Genomic DNA, 18,477 nt, shown 5'->3' with positions numbered 1-18,477 from the left:
ACCAATGACTGCCCTATCCTACTCTTTCTTTATCATACGCATAAGTCATAAAATTCACATTCACAACTGCCGCTGGTATCTGACTGTCTGATAAAAACTGCACTGTAAAGCTTAAGTATCACAAAGTTTTAAAAACCACAAACTCTGTAAGGTAAGCTTGTCATTTCTTCCGTATTTACAGTCAGACACCTGAAATAGCTAATAAATTATTCTGGAGGAAAAAAAACAAGACTTCCCATAAGAATATACAGAAATCTGAACTTTTCTCACAATCTTTAACATGGTATTACTACAGCCAATCTTGGCTCTGACATCTTAGCCAAATATAACTACGTAAGAGCAACAGGTGATTTTTCCATTTCCAAAACACTGAAAATGTAAATTAAGACGTAACAAAACATAATCCTCTATAGGATAACTACAGGTACATTTTAAAGTCTTACTAGCATACGTACGTATTGTGATTATTATTTTCTAAAGATCACAATACAGTGATTTGAAAATTTACTTTAATGGTATCTTATTTGTCAGACATCACCACGCAGTCATAGGTTTCACTCTTTAATTTACACCAGTTGTAATAATAATCTTTACACTTTAATAAATAACATTTTTCTCCCCCGTGACTCTGCAGCAGATAAGCCAGTATACTGTAGATAATGGATGGATGGATGTTCAGACTCTGTATTTCTTTAGAAACCAGTGCCAGCATCTGTTTACCTTGTTTAGCTCAGGGAAAAGTTCTTGAATGGCGATGTCCAAAAGCACATATGTCAACTGGGAAAGTGAAAAAGCATTAAAGGTTAGTGACCTTTAAATACAAACAGCAAACACATTCTAAAACAATATCCAAATGCTGAATTGAACTTTGGATATTGCAATCAAATTACGAAAAAAAGATTTTTGGATTGTGGTTTGCCACGTCCCATGTTACAGTGTGTACTTACACTCAGGTATGAGAGCAGAGATACTATATGTCCGGGAAACAGGCTGAAATACACTTTCACTCACACATTGCCTGTCACATTTTCTCCCAGGTCAATGAAGTACAAACATGCAGGGAAAACGAGGAAGGCATTCTTTTTGTGTGGGCAGATATTACTAATGTCGTGGGGGTAATATTTGTGTTTGCACAGTCACATTGTAGGGACTCACCTTCCTTATGGGGACAAAAAGCAAGTCCCCGTAACATAAATCATTACATTTTAGGATGAAGACTTGGTTTAAGGTTAGGGTTAGGGTTAAGGTAAGTCTCTAGGGAATGAATGTAGGTCACTGTAATGTCCTGAAAATTATGTGCGTTTGTGTATGTGTTTGTCCTTGTCCTTGTGTACCTGTTTGTTGAGAACTGGTTGTTGCAGTCCATCAAAGAGGAGACGCACTCCTTCATACTTGGCCTCTTCTCCAATACATTTAACCAGAAAGTCTAAAGATAAATGGCTTATGAATTTCCCAGCTGACACATAAAACTGACCACTTGTTTTCACATCTTTACATTTGTCTTGTATGTGGAAATGTTGGCAATAAGGTTGTCTAGAAATTCCAAAAATAAAACACCATGTGGAAGATCTGAACAAATACCTGGGATATAGGTCATCATCTCCTCAAATGTCTTCTTCGCCCTCCTCTGCTTGTCCTGAGCCGAGCGGGGCAGACTGCTCTCACAGAAAACAGTGTCTAGAAGGGCAAACATAATGCAAATTATTTCACCTTATTAGTGTTTAAAGGAATGGTTCAACATTTTGGGGAATACACTTACTCTCCCTTTTGCTCCTAGAAATAGATAAGATCAATATCACTCTCCTGAATATCTCTGCAGTGTACCTCTAAGCAGGGTGATGAGGGAGACCAGCCGGTGCTCCTGGACAACCTGGTTCAATTTGTGCTGAAGGTAGTAATCTGTGTAGGCTTCCAGTGTGTTCTTCAAGAGGATCCTGCCAGCCATTAGCAGGTGGTGGAGCCAGTCGGGGATGTGGAAGATGACTCGGCCTGACAGCCGTGAAGAGGGAAGAGAGAGGAAGAAAGAGAGTGTGTGAGTGAACAACAGGCTCTAAGTCAGGGGTTCAGGGGTCTTGTCATGGTGGTGATTCATAAGGGAAGACCAACCCCTACTTCAAGTCTACAATTCTGCAGCAATTGTTACTGTATTTAAAAAAAAAATGTTTATGTTCTGTATTTTATTTTACTGTACTGTAAGTCACTTTGCAACTTTGTGATATGTTGTTATGTACATAAAACTACTATTATTACTAGATGTAACAGGTCTGAATACTAGTAATTCAATACAATAACTGCATTCTTTCATAATTACAATGTACAAACAAATCATTATGCAACCATTAACCATTATGCAGATGTCCCACAAAGTTAATGGGTTAGATTTCCTTGCAGCTAGGTACTGTTAAATGTGTACTTTTCGTTTTGCTGGAATGATGTCAATCACCTATTATATATAAATGATTTCTATATTAAATATGGGATTTAATCATTTAATCCAGTGGGAGTATTAGCTCCACTCCCACTGTATGTTGCATCTCTAACTCTTTGTGTTTGGCTCCAGTAGAAACACAGTTTTGTTCCTCTTTGTACTGTACTGCACTATATACAGATGGATGACAATGAAGTCTCTCTTATCTTTACTAAATGCAAGCTTATTTGTATTCTTGGTAAAAAGAAACAAAACAATAATTCTATTTTAAGATGCTAACTGATCAAATCTATTTACGGGCACTGTAAGAAGACCTTGCATTACATTAAATCCCCCCCACATACACAACAGACAGTGGAGGAGCAATTTAATGTTCAGCTTCTTGCTCAAGGGCACTACAACTTGCTGACAGAAGGATCTGGGGACCAAACCACCAGCCCTACGATTAATAACCAGCACACTATCTCCTGAGCTACAGACACACTTGTACAAGGAAACAAACAAGCTCTCCCTCACTTATAATCTTATAAGACGACTATAATTCATTAAGTAATAAAATGGATCTGACAAATAATAATCATATTGCAATAAACACGAGAACTCAAGGAGAAACTCACTTACCCACAAACATTAAGTAGTCATACACCCCTTCAACAGTGATCATTTCCATGAAGTAATTCTGATTGTGTTTCTTCTCAGACAGCTCTGATCGGTTCGCGTTGTTTTTGAAGAGATCATTAAAGAGCTACGAGAGAGAGAGATTTACATCCGTGTTTAAGACTGAAGCCCATTTATAAACACAAGGCCATTATTCTGATTTCCTACTTTTCTACTCTGAGTTACTGACTGAACTCCGCTGAGGAAAACAATGTCTGGGTTTTCTTTTCAAAAACAAAATGTGAACAATGTAAATATTGCAACAAAAGTCTTTCTTTTTATACTGTATGTGTTAATCTCTGAATTTTGAATCAATGACACATTTGTTCTAGTACTGGACATTTATATTTAAATCAGCCAGAAAGGAGCTGAACTATGTTTAAATAGGGCAAGGCGTGTGAAACCTTTTATGATCTTTTCAAGTCAGCCTCTGGAAAAATGTCAAATAGTGCCAAAACAAGGGAAGAATGTTACTGCATGTCAGAGCAGAGAACAATTTTGTGAACCGTTTTAAACAGATGGGTCATTTGGTGACTCAGTACTTGCTAAAACTGTATACATTGACATTATTTTTTTCCCCCACATAGTGTAAACAAAACAGCATAAACTATGTGCAAGATGAACACTAAAATAACCACTAGTTGTGAAGTTGCATTTAAAATGTCTCTCATTACTTTAAAGTTCAGTTAAATTTGCTTTTATTTGAAGACAGCTGGACCAAAAAAATACATTTCAAAACAACTGAAAACTACTCCTAAAATGAAGACATATCTAATATCTGCAAACCATAATTATTGGAGAAAATGTGGGATGATGAGGCTAACCACCACCACATCTTTTGGAACTGCCCAAAAATATAATTATTTTGGGGTATTTGTATTTGAGAAACAATGCAGGATATTCTTGGAAGAGAGATTCCTTTTACATGTAGGACACTTTATTTGGATGATCTGCCAGAAGGAATAGCAGGAAATGACAGGTATCTTCTGAAAATAATGGCTGTAGCGGCAAAAATAAGTAATAACACGGAAATGGTTATAAACTGATCAACCTACAATAGAAGACTGGCTCGAAATCAAAAATCAAAGAGATCTATGAGATGGAAAGACTGACTCTAAAATTGTGGAATGACTTATACATCGCAAGGTGGTAAAAAAGGAGAGGATATCTGTGTAGATGAGAGGTGTGGTTGGTGATAATTTTCCCTGTTGCCTTGTACTGTCAAAAGGTGATTTTACTTGGTTTTACTCTACCAAGCATGGAAAATGAATACCAATTATGTAGCACTGTACGAAGCCCCCCCCCCCAATGTCAGTAATTTTGAAAATGAGGTCTGATATATGACTAATGCAGATGTTACAATGTTGCCCGGCAACAATGTTTTTTGATGCACTATGCTGTTCTTTGTTCCTGTCAAAGACTCAGTAAAATCTATTAATAAAAAGAAAAAAAAGAAACACCTGAAAACTGACATTATCATCAACACGTACAAACAAAATAACAGTGTAAACAGTTCCCACAACATCTTGGCAGATGCAAACCATGACTTTGCTCTGAAACTTTCTCTAAAACAGTGAACTGGAAAGCTTGATAGGATTGTGGGTTTTCGACCAGAAAGAGGTAACTGGCAACCCTTCAATCTAAACGTGTGAACTAAATTTGAACGTCGGGGAGGACTCCAGTTGTACTCAAAGATAACATTCCTGGGGCCTAGGCTTGCAGAAAGGGAAAAATAATTTGGACCTTTTTATCATTTTCCGAGGTGGGGCTCAGGATAGTGAGCTCAGGGCGGCTGGGTTTGGGTTTGGGACATTCACAGGAGTTGAAGAAGGACTGGATGAAAGGCTCCAGATGCTGTCCTTTCTGACAGAGAGAGGGACAGCATTATTTCTTTTACAGGCCTCGATCTAAGAAATACACAAGTGACTGCTTAAATTGTGCAGAGATGTGATGGGAAACATTTGTACTGTTGAAAGATGAGATGAGCCACACACGCACCTCTAGGAATTAATTCTTACCTCTTTTATCAATTTGCTGGGAACCGACTTAATGATTTTCCCTGTGAAACATAAAACACTTTATCTCAGTGATGTCACATTGTGCCTCTGTCTGAAAAACATCGTTTCACTGCAACACCAAGGTCAGGCTGACCAAACATTTTGACAGCATGTTTCACATGTTCTGCTGTTCAAACATAATCCATCACACCGCTCTTTGTCACAATCCTACTGTACCCAGGTTCACGTCAGGTAACATCTTGTCCAGGAACTGAGACTCCATACTATAAGGGGACAGGAAGTCGGCAAGGAGCTGACTGTTGCTCAGCTCCGGGTGCTGCAGAAGTTTCTGCAAAGAAAACACATAAATATACTATGAAGTAAGTTGTGTTCTTCTATAGTGGAACATTATTCAGATGACCTTGGATCAATGCTATGGTTTTTAAAATATATTAGGCATTAAGTTTAGCAACAGCAGGTAGAGTCATTAACCACAGATGTTTTCCTCATTTTGTAAAGCAGACTGTAGTTTCTCAATGACCTTACCAGTGGTTCATGTGTTTTTAGCTTATCAACAGTGTTTATATTATTAGCCATTTCCCACTAAATATTATAGATTTTCTAATTAATTTCCAGCCTTCAAAGTAGCCTTTTGTGTCCACTCATTTCAGCATAGCATAAAGAGACTTAAAAGAGATAGGGAAGCTGTCACAGCGAACTGTTTCTCTGCCTTTTAGCCATGCTGGCGTCATGGCTCTAGGGATCTAAATGTTGATCTCAACTGCTACTGGATAAATTGCTGTTAAATTTTGTACAGTGATTCATATCCCCCTCAGGATGAACTGTAATAACTTTGGCATGCTGGTGTTTTTGTCTAGAGCGCCATAAATTCAGAATTTTTATTAGTCCAATACTTTGCTGCAAAACAAATGACATTCCCATCAGCCTCCGTTGTACTTTGTGTTTTGTGCTAATTACCAAATGCTAGCAGGCCAAAAAGCTAAAATAAGATGCTAAACATGGTAAACATTGTGGTGGTAATTCTGTTGAAATGAACACCTTGAAACAAACACTTGTCTTTCTGTAGGTTTATTCAATCATCTGTGGATGGACTCACAGCGACATTGGCAGATGTTTGAATAAACATAAGTACAGCCTAAGTACAGCTTTACAGAGCGGCTAGCATGGCTGCATAGTCTTTGTCTCGTTGTTCTTTGTCAGTTATCATCTTGTGGTGATGCACAAGCGAGCAGGGACCATTTAAAGATCTTTCCTTGTTCAAGGACACTCCAGTTCCAACATTTGCGAGTCAGCTGCTGAAAACTTGATACAGCCAAAGACAGAGAGAACATTTCTTGTCCATTTAGAAGAGTGATTTAATTTGTCCGTGGTCCTGACATACAGAACTCTTACTTCTTCAAAAGGGTATTTTCTGAAACTGGGCACTCGCGCATTTGCTTGACAATTATATCAGCCCACACAGAGACTGCAGTATGTTTAAATAATCTTGCATCTTGGATCGTAATCAATAGTTTCTTGTTAAATCCTGGCTCATCTCCAGACCCATCAATCCGTATTGAGTATTTGTTTATAATAAAATTCAGAGGCAAAGAATCATATTTTGTGTGTCATATTTTCTCATCAGGACATCTACCTGAAGGTACTCCTGGAATTCCTCCCGCTTCGATGTGAGGAACTCGTAATTCTTGGGGCCGATGATTCTTTTCGAAGGCAACTGTGCATCTGGAAACGAGCCTACAAAGAGTGTAAGAATTCACAGAAAGGAATGCTGAAAAAATGATTCAAAGAACAATCTTTCTTTTACCTCCACAGCAAAATACCTGTAGTTTCTTAAGAGTCCCTAAATGACGCAACAAATTAAAGGACATTTGGAAATTAAGGACACTCTAATGCAAACTACAGAAACAAAATGTAGAAATCTTACCATGGAACTCGGTGAGCTTTGATTCGAGGACATAGAACTCCAGATATCGTCTGTACACGGACCAGTGCTCAGTCTCATGTCCCACTGCAGAGAAATACAAACAGGGAAAACTCAGTAAGAGTAAGACATTAGAACCACTTTCAGTTAGCATCTCTGCAATCCAGAGGGACTATGAATGTCGGCAGCTCCAACAGGCAGTGAGAGTAGCTGTTACTTCTCAGTGCTTACATCATCCAACTTACTGTAGCTAGTCTGTGAATATTCACAACAAGAAACTCCAAGAAGGAAAAATAAGAGAGGAAAGATGTAACACTGCTTTTTCTCACTGCTTTTTATGCAGTAGTTATCTTATATTTTCCTCTTACATTTAGATTTTTGTTAGCTTGTTTGTGCAACAAGTGCCTGTCTTTTGTCACTGGGGACAAATCTATGAGGTCAAAGCCTTACTTTTTTCAATAAAAAGATATAGTTGTGCATTTTGGAAAACATGTTTAGGGGACAGCGGGGTGATTTGAGCCTGTGGGGAAGTTGAGCCACCCCTTGTTTGACATGACAAAATTGGTCATGTGACCACACATAAAAGAGTCATCCATTTTACTCACCCTGTGATGGAGGCCCATGGAATAAGCACATTTAAGATCAAAAAACTGTTTTTTTCCATTGAAAGTGATTTTTATATGTTCAAGGAGTCCTGATTCTTGTGTCTGAACATTTAGAGACAGGTTTGAGAAAATCTTACGTATGTGTTAGTGCTTTAGGAAGTTCCAATATGAGGCTATACGGTTAGCGTAACGTTAACTCCAAAAGACCTGGGGGAAGTTGAGCCAACTATTTTACTGTAATTTTACATTAAATTTTTAAGCATAACCAAAATTATGTGACATTATGCATTTTAGTCCAGAAACCATCATGTCATGCTTCTATAAATGGAAAACAGACAGGCTTCAACTCTTTGGGGAGCAGGAGAGGTACAAGATGGGAAGTCCATTCATCAGGTGGCACAGGACGTGATGATAAACAGGATGACTTTAAAAGATACACTGATATGAGACAACTAAGAGACATAGCTGCAATGTTTTACTATCTAAGTGCAATTGAATGTTGGGACCTGGCGTTTGAGTTTGCATGATGAAATGACATTGATATCCATGACCCCCATGTGGCTCAACCTATCCTGTCCCTTGGCTCAACTCACCCCTCATATGGGTTAAGTTGAGCAAAGAGTACACCCATACTGGTTTGCTGAATGATTAGTTTATCAGTTCTTTTCTCCAAACCTTTACTCTGTGTTTATTTACATATCAAGCTTTAATAACTTGGTTTAAAAATGTATCTGTAACATATCTGTGAATGAGATAAAATCACACATTACTGGTCAAATTCTTACACTGTATGCAAAACTATATCCAATAGAAAAGGACACCACATCTCCGCTCTCAGATGACAGTAAGTGAGACAAAATGACAGGTCCCCAAACCTCACCTGCCTTCCGGTCGTTGCGCTCCACATCGATACAGAAAACAGGAATCCGCTCCCTCTTCACATCGTCGTCATAGAAATCAATGTACGGGATGGTGATGTTCCAGGCTGAGAGGTTTCGGGGGGTGCTGGGGGTGGAGGCTGCCTCCATGGGGGAGTCATCCTCCAGCACCATCATGGCTTCCTCTACCTTGAACAGAAAGTCAAGACATTATGTCAAGTAGAGTCTTTAGAAGAAATAGGTCATTGTCAGCGACTAAAGGTGTAAAACACTGTGTACAATCCTAAGATCACTACTGGCTGGAGAGAGATCTTTAATTATTGTTGTTTTATGTTCTTTGAGTTCATATTCTGCTTGTTCAACTGTGTGTCTTCTCCTTGTAGCTCATTTAACACACAGTGTACACCTATCACACACTATGAAGGCAATAAGTCTTTAAAAACAAGGCTGGCTGAGACTCAGCCACAAATGAAGGAACTGCAAAAGAAACACAGCACATCCTCTACTCTAATTACAGGAAGGGAAATTAAATAAATATTTCCACACATTCCGCTGTTAGGTCCTGTTTAACTGCACCAGCTATGGAGGGCATCATTATATCTGTAGATATGGTTGATTTTCTCATGCACAATCTTAATAGTCCCAAACAGTGATCTTAGGTACAGAAAGTCATTTTGATCAGAACTGTACAAACAGAACACACCGGTTACATTTCACTCAAAGGAATCACGTGAATGTCAGACAGCAGTGATCCAAGACTAAAACTTGTGATATCATCAAAGTTGAAAGGAGTTAACATATGGGAGGCAGATTTGGTGAACAGTGTGGCTTTCTTTCTTCACTCACCAACGCCCCCAAGTGGTAACTACAGTAATTGTGTAGAGAAGTGCTTTTGTTAGAATTTTACTTTTTGCAGTTGCCTATTTGGTTAAGAAAAAAATCAAAACAGGATTTTTTTTTTTAAATGTGTTACTACTTTTTTAATTTTGATGTATTGCTTTAAAGTGTACATGCAGCATTAATCAGAGACATCTGTAAAAATGAGGAACACATACAGCAGCATTTGATTTTTATTGTTTCAATCAAGACTGCAGGAAACTATCGTCCTGTTATAACAACTAATTTAAATCATCTAAAAACTAGTGTTTGGAATATTTTTAGATCAGCCTCACCATATCGTCTTCTCCCTCAACCAGCCCATAGGATGGCAGCATGGCTCCCTCCATGGTCGTGCTCTTGAACACTCCTTTGATCTTACTGCCAATGCGGCTGATCCCAAAGGACTCGCCCCTCTTTGCCGTGCTCCTGCAGGCCAAACAGGGAGGTTATTAGACAATGCGTGATGTCGCACATGCGCATGGCTTCAGCAAAGCGCATGCAGCTTAAGAAAACAGGGAAGGAACCGTAGAGGAGAGGAGGAGAAGCAAGGAGCAGTGTACTGCATTGGTATCATGACTGTACAATGGGGAGAAAAAGCTATGGTAGCCAAACCCAAAGCCAAAATGTCACTTCACAGCCATTTCACAATGAAATGAAATGCGTGGGTTGCTGATTAGGGGCTACAGGGCCAAAAGCAAACACAGCATACAGCAGTGAGCAGTGATTTCATGAACAGATGTCTAGTTGGAAGGGGATCACAAATTGTAATGATTGCAAAAATGCTGTATGATCAGTTACCAGTCAACTAGACCACACACAAAACATCACAGGTGCTCTGTGTGAGTGCCTGTTAGATTAAGTGAAATAAAAAAATCACCATATGATACATGTTAATGTACCCAATACATGAGAAACTGAACATTGAAAAGTCACTGCATTGTCAATAAACAACAGGAGAGTCTTTGGCCTAAACAACACGACAAAGTTGGAGGAAGGACACATGACAAATAAAAACGGGATCCCATGCATTGGTCCCACCATGCAGGCGTCTCGCTGGGACCGGGTTCAGGTAGGGGAAAGTGGACAGCATGACATCACACTGAGCGACCTGTGACACATGGATGGACCCTGACTTACTTGGGTGATGAGTGGCGGTGGGATAACGAGCCATATGGGAAAGTCGTGAACGTGGACTGGGCATGGAGGGAGTTAAAAGATGCAGGTGAAGAGCTGCCAGAGGCGGTGAACAGTGAGGATGGGGACTCAGGGCTCCAGTCCCAGGAACTATAAGCAGAACAGGGTCACGTCCCCACGGGCAAGAGGAAGGAGAGGACCGTGGATCATACCGGGGCAGGCAGTATGGTGGTTACAGAATCAGAGTGGACATACAGTCACAGACACAGCACGGTGGTGGCAATACATAGATGGAGTAACGGGCAGACAGACAGGCAGAGTGGGGGGGGGGGGGGTTACTGAATCGCAGACATGGAGGGAGTTGAGGCTCATAATTGGTCAGTGTTTACGAATGGAGTAAGAGTCATTATCTCATCTATCCCCTTTCAGATGCATAATTCATGCTGCTTTGAAAACTTCCTTTAGAATAAGAATGCTTTCTTAACTAGATGAACAAAAACAACCCCTGATTTTTAATTCTGTAATTTTGGAAGCAAGCAAAACTAAGTTTGAAAAATGTAACAAGAAAATCATTAAAAAATAATGCCTAAACCTCCCAAAATTAAGATTTGATATTGCATGTGTTCAGCAGCATGACTCTTATGCCTCATATTAATATATGCTTAATGATGACTCATGCTGATTAACATGATTAGCTGATTAAGGTCACTTTTCTCAATCTTCTCTCATTTGCATTTACAGCACAGGCACCAAATACAACACATATTTAGGGGGAAAATTAGATTTGCAATAAAATTATATATAATGAACATATCAACTAGTGCTCATTGAACTGAAGCCCTGATTGCAGAGGGCCCAGAGCACAGTGAATTTGTTAAAAAGGCAGCACATGTTCCTCTGTAGACCAGTCAGGCAAGAATGAAGTGTCGTTTGTATCTAGCGTGCAGCAGCACTGTTCAGCCAGCCACTGTTCTGATCAGCACACCGATGCCTTATACTCACCGAATGTCATCCAAACTGAGGCTATTTCTGGAACAATATGCACAAGGAGTTAGTGGCAGGGCCGCGTGGCCACATACACACCACACCCCGTGATAGAAACATGATAGTCGATCCCTGGGCTCAGGTCACTTCACATCTAATTTAAGTTTCATTATACTGCAAGGTAAATTTACATTTAGCTTGTAAATTTAAATTTACAAGCTAATTTACAGCTTCTGTTAGGCTGTTTTATGACAAAACTTATGTTTAGATTTGATGCAGCTGGCATATTGAGAGTACTGAAAATTTTAAAACAGTATAATAACAGTATAATCTTTCTGAAATTCGCTGATAATTATATATATATATATATATCAGCGAATTTCAGAAAGATGAACTTGGGTTACATGTGGGTGCAAATACAGCACTCACTTTTCTACCTTAAAAAACTTTCAGTGAGGCTTTCTGCGTTTTAATTGCTTTCTGTGACTAAATAATCAAAAGTCATCTGTACCTTTTGTCAAATACTAACTGATAAATCAATATACTGCTAAAAACATTATGGTCAGGTTTCTTTTATTTTCTGTTGGTAAGGTGAAACGTACCTGCTCATCTTGGAATTCCTGGCAGGGGACTCGGCCCCTCTTAGAAGCTGGCGGAAGTACTGGAGAATGACATGGAAAGAGCAAATTAAGGTATGTACATTTCAGGTTAGTCAAACACAGCATTTGCAAATTCTGGGACAGTATATAAGAGACACTAAATAAATAGAAAACTGTATGTACCAAGTGACCTATTTATGTCTTAATAATAATAATAATAATAATAATAATAATAATAATAGTGACTGCACTGTTTATTTGGAGCACAAACGGGAGTGGTAGGAGTCGCCAACAAAATATCAAATAATATAATTATTTTACAGACTGTTCATTCAGGGCAGTGGCCTGCTGTGGACAATGGCTTAGCACTGGTCCACCTAGCTGTATTCAATGAAACAGCCTCTGAGGGATGAAATCCGGCTCAGCAGCTTGGCATAACGCCAGAGTCGGCTCATTGGCCAGTCGCGCATCTGGTATTGATGACACGGCTGATAGTGGTTGGTGTTTGAGAGATCGGAAGAGTATTAGCCAATGAATTCCTAATCAACTCTAAATCCCACATTTGGCAGATTTTGTTTTGTTACTTCAGACACAAACAAGTCAACATTAACTTTCAGTCTGTGCTAAAACACCCTTATTTTGAAAGAAGAGTATTTAGAAACAAGAGTGTGACAGACATATGCAATACAGATATAAAGGAGGTACATTAATTGGGTTGAGCCTCAGGCTTGTATTGTCAAGCTAGGTGACAGTGAGTTGATTGATTAGGAGACACTAACCTCATCACTGTGACAAAACATGGGGGTGAAAACATTCTCCAGCAGGGACAGGACGTGCTCGTAGGCTTCAAACAAACACCTCATGGTCTGCAGTTTCACCACCTCTGAATACGGGCCGTCTGCAACTGGGAAGTTAAACAAAACAACATGCATGCAGGTTAACAGCATACACACTTGTTAAGGTGGGTCCAGTAGGTATTATTATAATGTCCTTCTTTGAGAAATTGTAATTACTAGAGCCTGGCCGATATGGGACTTATATTCCTATATATCGCCCGATATTCTTTTTGCTTCTTTACAGAAAAACATAACAATAATAATAATAATAACATAATAATAAAAAAGATTGTCCTGAACATTTGTCATGTGTAGTAGACCTCACCAAGATAAAATTACATAATGCAGTGCTATTGTTATGCATAGTACAGCTGATTGTGTCAGCTGATTGGGGAGTTGCAGAGTGCCCTCTGGTGGACAAACTATGCAACAACAACACTCATAACATGGCAGAAGGATCCGTCTTCAGTCATCCCATTTCTTTTTTAGTTGTAATTTGTTGTCTGTTATAAACACCAATCCCGATTTATCTGCAATTACCTCATATGAGCCAATAATTTCAGCACGTAGATTAACGGTCAGGCTCTAGCAATTTCAGTGATCATGTCACATACTGTTGCGTATTTCTTCCACTATAAAGGGGTCGAAGCGGATCTTGTCAACACTCTCGTCCAAACAGTAGGTCTCATAGATCTTCTTCACCTCCTCATGAAGCATCATCTTCTCTGAGTCAGACAGCTCTGGGCACAGTATCCTATCATTGAATTCCTCTGAGATATTAAAAGAGTCAGACATCTCAGTCTCACTGTGCAAGGACCTAAGAAGTCACTGTGGTATCTGTGAGAGTGCTATAGCTACTACAACTTCCAAGAAATTAAACAAAAAAAAAAGAGAAATGGGAGACTTACTTAACTTGTAAAGTGTAACATATTTTAAAAATCATTTAAAATTTGAAATTTACAATTTAAAACCTGAATGTCAAGCTGGTAAAAGAAGGGATCTTTTGAAAACATCTAAAAAGGTTCGGGACACGCTTACCGACTGCAAGGCAGAACTGGAGCACATGGACAGCCCCTTCTTGCTTCAGAAAGTTCATAAAACGGAAGAGAAGGTCTTGCTGTTCTCTGATTTCCTTCAACTCCAGTTTCAGCACCTGATGAGAGAGAGAGAGGGCAGTAGGGAAAGATACAGTAAGTTACATAATGTACTGAAACACACTAGGTCTGCTTATTGTGCTTACAGTATATACTAGATATTATTATCTACCATATCTGTCGGCTCAATGTGATCAGAGATTGTATGCATTTCAAACATTTTAAGAATCACTGTATGACTACAGTCCCCTGGATCAGAGGAAACACTTACTGAGGGCTTTTTGTTGCGAGTATCAGAGTACTTTTGCAGGAACGGAACCAACATCGAAGTGGGCTCTGTGGCTTCTTCAGGCTGGAATGGACAAAAATAGACAGAAAACAAGTTTATCGTATTCTCCCACAAATTACATACGCTCTGCAGCAATACATTTAAATACACAGAATCTAAATGGAACTGCCTGTGCATCAGTCCACAGTTCATATACTTACAGGGGAGTTTTCGATGAATATCAAAATTAGATGATTCACTGTGTCCTGAAATAAAAAAAAGTGCAGCCAGTAAGTAGAAGTATTTTTGATGTTATGCAAAAGAGACATCTTTGTCTTCCATTCACATACTTGTGGCAAATAACATTAACTGATTACTAACTACAAATCCAATAATCTGCCCTTGATGTGTCTACACTCACAGGATCAGCCAAGTAGTCCATTGAAGGAAGGAAGACAGAACCAGCCAAGACTTCTCTTATCAGGAGAGTAAGAGATCTGAGAGGAGCGAAGAGATAAGGCAGCAGGAAATAAGAAAATGAAAGCATAAAGAGTGATCCTTATCTAATGCTGTCAGACTTTCTCCTTGGGGGACAATAAAGTGCACTGATGCTGTGATGTTTTGTGACTCACTTAAACAAATATATAAATATATGGAGGCACTGCATGGCCTTTATTGTCACAGCACTGAGTTTACCTGCAGTCTGTAGCCTTGGGTGGCAGGATGTAGGGGAAGAGCATCTCAGTCAGCTTCCTGAGGTAGAGGAGCTCATCTCTGCGACTGCGAAGGGCAATGTGGAGGTCAGGACCATATTCCTCCAGGGCAGCTTGTTGAAGATACTCTGAGTTCTTTACTATGGAGGAGAGCATAGATGGTGAACACAAAGACAGGACTTGGTGGGTGAAGCATTTTTAGCAATACCTTTCTGTCTTGCTTTGCTAATTATTTCAATGTGCTTCATGGAAACTTTAAGAAGCTTCCGTGTGATGAGGGACGCCACATCCACCTAAGAGAGAAAAAAAATTATAAAAGATAATTCACGCTCAGTCAACCAGCATCCCAGCATTTTACCTCAATGCAGTCTAGTTTGTCACCTTCTGGGTTCGGCGGACCAGCACAGCTGCAAAGAAGCGCAATGTCACCCTCAGCTCGTCAACAAACGCCTCATCATCTGTGATGTCTCTGAAACGAAACATTTTACAGTCACATCTGTCACTACATATAATATTATGATGCCTCACTTTGTACATGAATACAGAAAGCATGGCCTACCTATACCAAGGGTACACAAAATTTTCCAGCACCAGCTCCAGAATCTTGACCAAAATAAAACAGATAATTTGGTCTATTCATTTAATAATCATATTTAAATATATGTTCAACCCAAATATCCATGCATGCAATGCATTACCTCTGAAAGGGAGGCATCCACCTTAGAGGGAACTTCCAGGTCAAGCCATGGTTGATAGTTTTCCAGTAATAAAGTTGGTCTATCAATAAATAAGTAAAAACAAATAAATCACCCTCTACTACGTAAATAAAAACATCGAATCCTTTCTGACCACTAGAGGGCAGTGTAACATCTCTCATAACTTGATGAACAATTGACCACATTGACTGCATGATTACATACCAAATACAACATGATTCAGGCAGAATTATATAAATATATAAATACAGTCTCTCTTCAATTAATACAGAGGACTATTTTCCACTTTACCTCACAGTTTCCTTCCAAATTAATCACTATGTTAGATTTTTACACTGGACTGCACTATTACTACCGCACATAAACCTAAGAAATGCATGCTGATATACACAGTCACAGGGAATATCCAGGTCTATCGCATGCCCTCTTGTGTCTGCAGACACTAAGAGTTTACCTTGTAAGCATAACTACTGCTGAGGCAAATGATAAGGTCACAGAACAACACAATACAACCACGTCCTCACTGCACCACAACAGAACCAGGTATCTCACCTGTGCCTTTTGCATCTGATTTTTCCACAAACAGCACAGCTGTGGCCCAGTGGAAACAGCTCCTGTTGGTATGACTGCAAGAGAAAGTCAATATAATGTTGGTTACCAGCGTTCACGCCGTCTTACCACTGCAGCCACAAAAGTGCCTTAATCATAAGGGATTGTATGTCCAAGCAATTAAATGTCCATTCATTTACAGCAAACAGCCAATTTTTGTTTAATTTACCTGCCATTTCTAACACACCATCATATAGACACTGAATATCAGTATAATTTCATGTTATTGTGTTCACATGCTCATATCAGTAGAATTTTTTCTTCAGACATCACTATAAACCATATTAAAAGCATCAAAAGAACCGAAAATGGTATGATCAAGGCACAGATTCACAAATACTGTGAATTTTTAATGTTGTCAACATCAGACAACTCTATTCAGTAATTCTTGCTTTCTCACCGACCTTGGTTTTTGGTTTGATGGAGACGAAGATGTTGGGCAGCAGAGACTCAGGCCCCAAAGAGCAGTAGAAAGTGACGACTCCAGCCAGGAAGGACCAAAACACCATTATGATGTGAATATATCTGTCAAAACAGACAGTTTAAGCATACAAAGAGAAGAGATGATGCTGTCAGTGGTGTCACATATGAAGTAGTATTATGGAGTAACAGCTACTTTATACAAACAAACAGTACACCACACCTGTTTAAAAGCACAGTGGACAACAGCAAGACCAGCAGCAGAAAGCAGAACACTGGATACTGTCGGCCCAGCTCTCTAAACCGGTTTAGCTTCATCCTGCGTCTTACTGCCTGCAGACAAGCCCTGATGCATCCCATCGTCGTCGCTTTGGTGGTCTGCTCACATGTAGCCTGTTATATAGAACTGTAAAATAAAAAAGAAACCATTGGAGCGACTGTCGAAAAATAAATAAGGGCGTGTAGCTGCGACACATTAAAGCGACAACTTAATATCGTGAAATATTTCCGCTGCTTCTTTGCTTTACATACCAAGACAGGTGTCCGTAATTTTGTTTAAATCCACTCCAGCACTTACTGTAAGTGTACGGCGCATGATGCGGGCCATTTCTCTCTGTAGTCCAGCAGCGACAGCGTCATGAATTTGCCGAATAAATACGCAGGCTGCCTGTGTGTAGGATCAGCTTAGAGGAGATGAGAGGTGCCGTACACAGCTGTAAACCGAATTAGAGGTAATTACACAGCATCATATATGTGTGTGTGTACGCTGTCCTGGGACTCAGCTACTGTTTGGCTAATGGCTGCGGTGCTCCAGCTGTCAATCCTGCCCACCACTCGCCGAGGGGCCAACGGTTACTGCTGTCAGCGGTGGGGACGCGTGATGTCACCTCCGCTGCGCCCACATCGACTGTAGTTCACAGACAAACAAGTAGTACACCAGCTGCACCTTAAAATAAATAAGCCACAATACACGACATGTCCCACATAAAAATACGAGGCCGAAGGGGGGGGCGGTCCGCCATGTTGATTTTTATTATTTTTCTTTAAATAACGTTAAGGGGTTCAAAGTGCTTTCGTGATATCACTTTGGTTGATAACTTACCCAAGACAACTAACATTACACACACAACATCCATGTTACGTTTGTTGTTTGTTTTTTTGCTAACTTGCGCTAACGTTATCTTGGAAACAACCGCAAATGAATGAGTTCCGCTGAAGTAGCCACACCAGCGCTGTTGCTATGGTTACCCGCATATTACCCAAAGACTGTACATAAAAAGATATTACCCTACAGCGCATTTGTGTTTGAGGTGTAACCATAAAATCTATTTTAGAGGTCCCGGCCAGCTGTTGAGGCACTTATTTTAAAGTAACGATGGCTCTTCTTGCCATATATTCACACTTTTATAGCAACACATGCAATTCACTCACTGTTTAACGTTATGCACTGGGAGCCGACTAACTTACCTAATTGGCCTTTGGGTATTGTTAGTTCTATTAAGTAGAGTATTTTCACTCCAGTGTTTTTGAAATGTCAAAACGAAAAACAAAGGTGTAATTTATAGCTTTAGTCAATTTAGTTCAGTCAGTTTCAGGCCACAGTATTGTGCATGACAGCTCCCTTGTATGGTTTCCTGCGACACTTAAAATGAAACCGAGTCATTATTTCACCTTTGCTGTGACTACAAATGTCTGCTCTGAAATCTACAATGTTTCGT

At 39.6% G+C, this 18,477-nt stretch overlaps 1 protein-coding gene across 8 annotated transcripts in view; it reads right to left on the bottom strand.

Moving 5' to 3' along the window:
- LOC119911029 (sorting nexin-14-like) overlaps positions 1 to 17,639 on the bottom strand; it is a 20,825-nt gene extending 3,186 nt beyond the window's left edge. For 2 of the 8 annotated variants that reach the window (XM_038729925.1, XM_038729927.1), the window contains exons 1-30: positions 17,337 to 17,637; positions 16,983 to 17,165; positions 16,744 to 16,864; positions 16,283 to 16,356; positions 15,713 to 15,791; positions 15,574 to 15,617; positions 15,396 to 15,483; positions 15,223 to 15,307; positions 14,998 to 15,154; positions 14,723 to 14,798; positions 14,523 to 14,567; positions 14,305 to 14,385; positions 13,978 to 14,092; positions 13,554 to 13,709; positions 12,883 to 13,007; positions 12,107 to 12,165; positions 11,523 to 11,549; positions 10,524 to 10,670; positions 9,680 to 9,812; positions 8,510 to 8,696; positions 7,028 to 7,111; positions 6,737 to 6,837; positions 5,320 to 5,431; positions 5,104 to 5,144; positions 4,829 to 4,948; positions 3,050 to 3,173; positions 1,825 to 1,989; positions 1,582 to 1,677; positions 1,335 to 1,426; positions 721 to 777 (exon numbers count right to left, since the gene is read on the bottom strand). In XM_038729925.1, the coding sequence (XP_038585853.1) occupies positions 721 to 777; positions 1,335 to 1,426; positions 1,582 to 1,677; positions 1,825 to 1,989; positions 3,050 to 3,173; positions 4,829 to 4,948; positions 5,104 to 5,144; positions 5,320 to 5,431; positions 6,737 to 6,837; positions 7,028 to 7,111; positions 8,510 to 8,696; positions 9,680 to 9,812; positions 10,524 to 10,670; positions 11,523 to 11,549; positions 12,107 to 12,165; positions 12,883 to 13,007; positions 13,554 to 13,709; positions 13,978 to 14,092; positions 14,305 to 14,385; positions 14,523 to 14,567; positions 14,723 to 14,798; positions 14,998 to 15,154; positions 15,223 to 15,307; positions 15,396 to 15,483; positions 15,574 to 15,617; positions 15,713 to 15,791; positions 16,283 to 16,356; positions 16,744 to 16,864; positions 16,983 to 17,119 (2,928 nt within the window). In that variant the 5' untranslated portion in view covers positions 17,120 to 17,165; positions 17,337 to 17,637. Of the gene's footprint in view, positions 1 to 720; positions 778 to 1,334; positions 1,427 to 1,581; positions 1,678 to 1,824; positions 1,990 to 3,049; positions 3,174 to 4,828; positions 4,949 to 5,103; positions 5,145 to 5,319; positions 5,432 to 6,736; positions 6,838 to 7,027; positions 7,112 to 8,509; positions 8,697 to 9,679; positions 9,813 to 10,523; positions 10,671 to 11,522; positions 11,550 to 12,106; positions 12,166 to 12,882; positions 13,008 to 13,553; positions 13,710 to 13,977; positions 14,093 to 14,304; positions 14,386 to 14,522; positions 14,568 to 14,722; positions 14,799 to 14,997; positions 15,155 to 15,222; positions 15,308 to 15,395; positions 15,484 to 15,573; positions 15,618 to 15,712; positions 15,792 to 16,282; positions 16,357 to 16,743; positions 16,865 to 16,982; positions 17,166 to 17,290 lie in introns of those variants that run through there. The other 6 variants (XM_038729926.1, XM_038729930.1, XM_038729928.1 and 3 more) reach the window with 6 other exon arrangements.
- Between the last annotated feature and the right edge of the window lie 838 nt (positions 17,640 to 18,477).

This window comes from Micropterus salmoides, unplaced genomic scaffold (genome assembly GCF_014851395.1).
Source record: "Micropterus salmoides isolate LMB-PRFRI ecotype aquatic unplaced genomic scaffold, ASM1485139v1 Ms_hic_scaffold_19, whole genome shotgun sequence".
NCBI classification, from domain to species: Eukaryota; Metazoa; Chordata; class Actinopteri; order Centrarchiformes; family Centrarchidae; genus Micropterus; species Micropterus salmoides.
The sequence above is the reverse complement of the archived record's forward strand: the minus strand, read 5'-3'. Positions and strand labels throughout refer to the sequence as shown.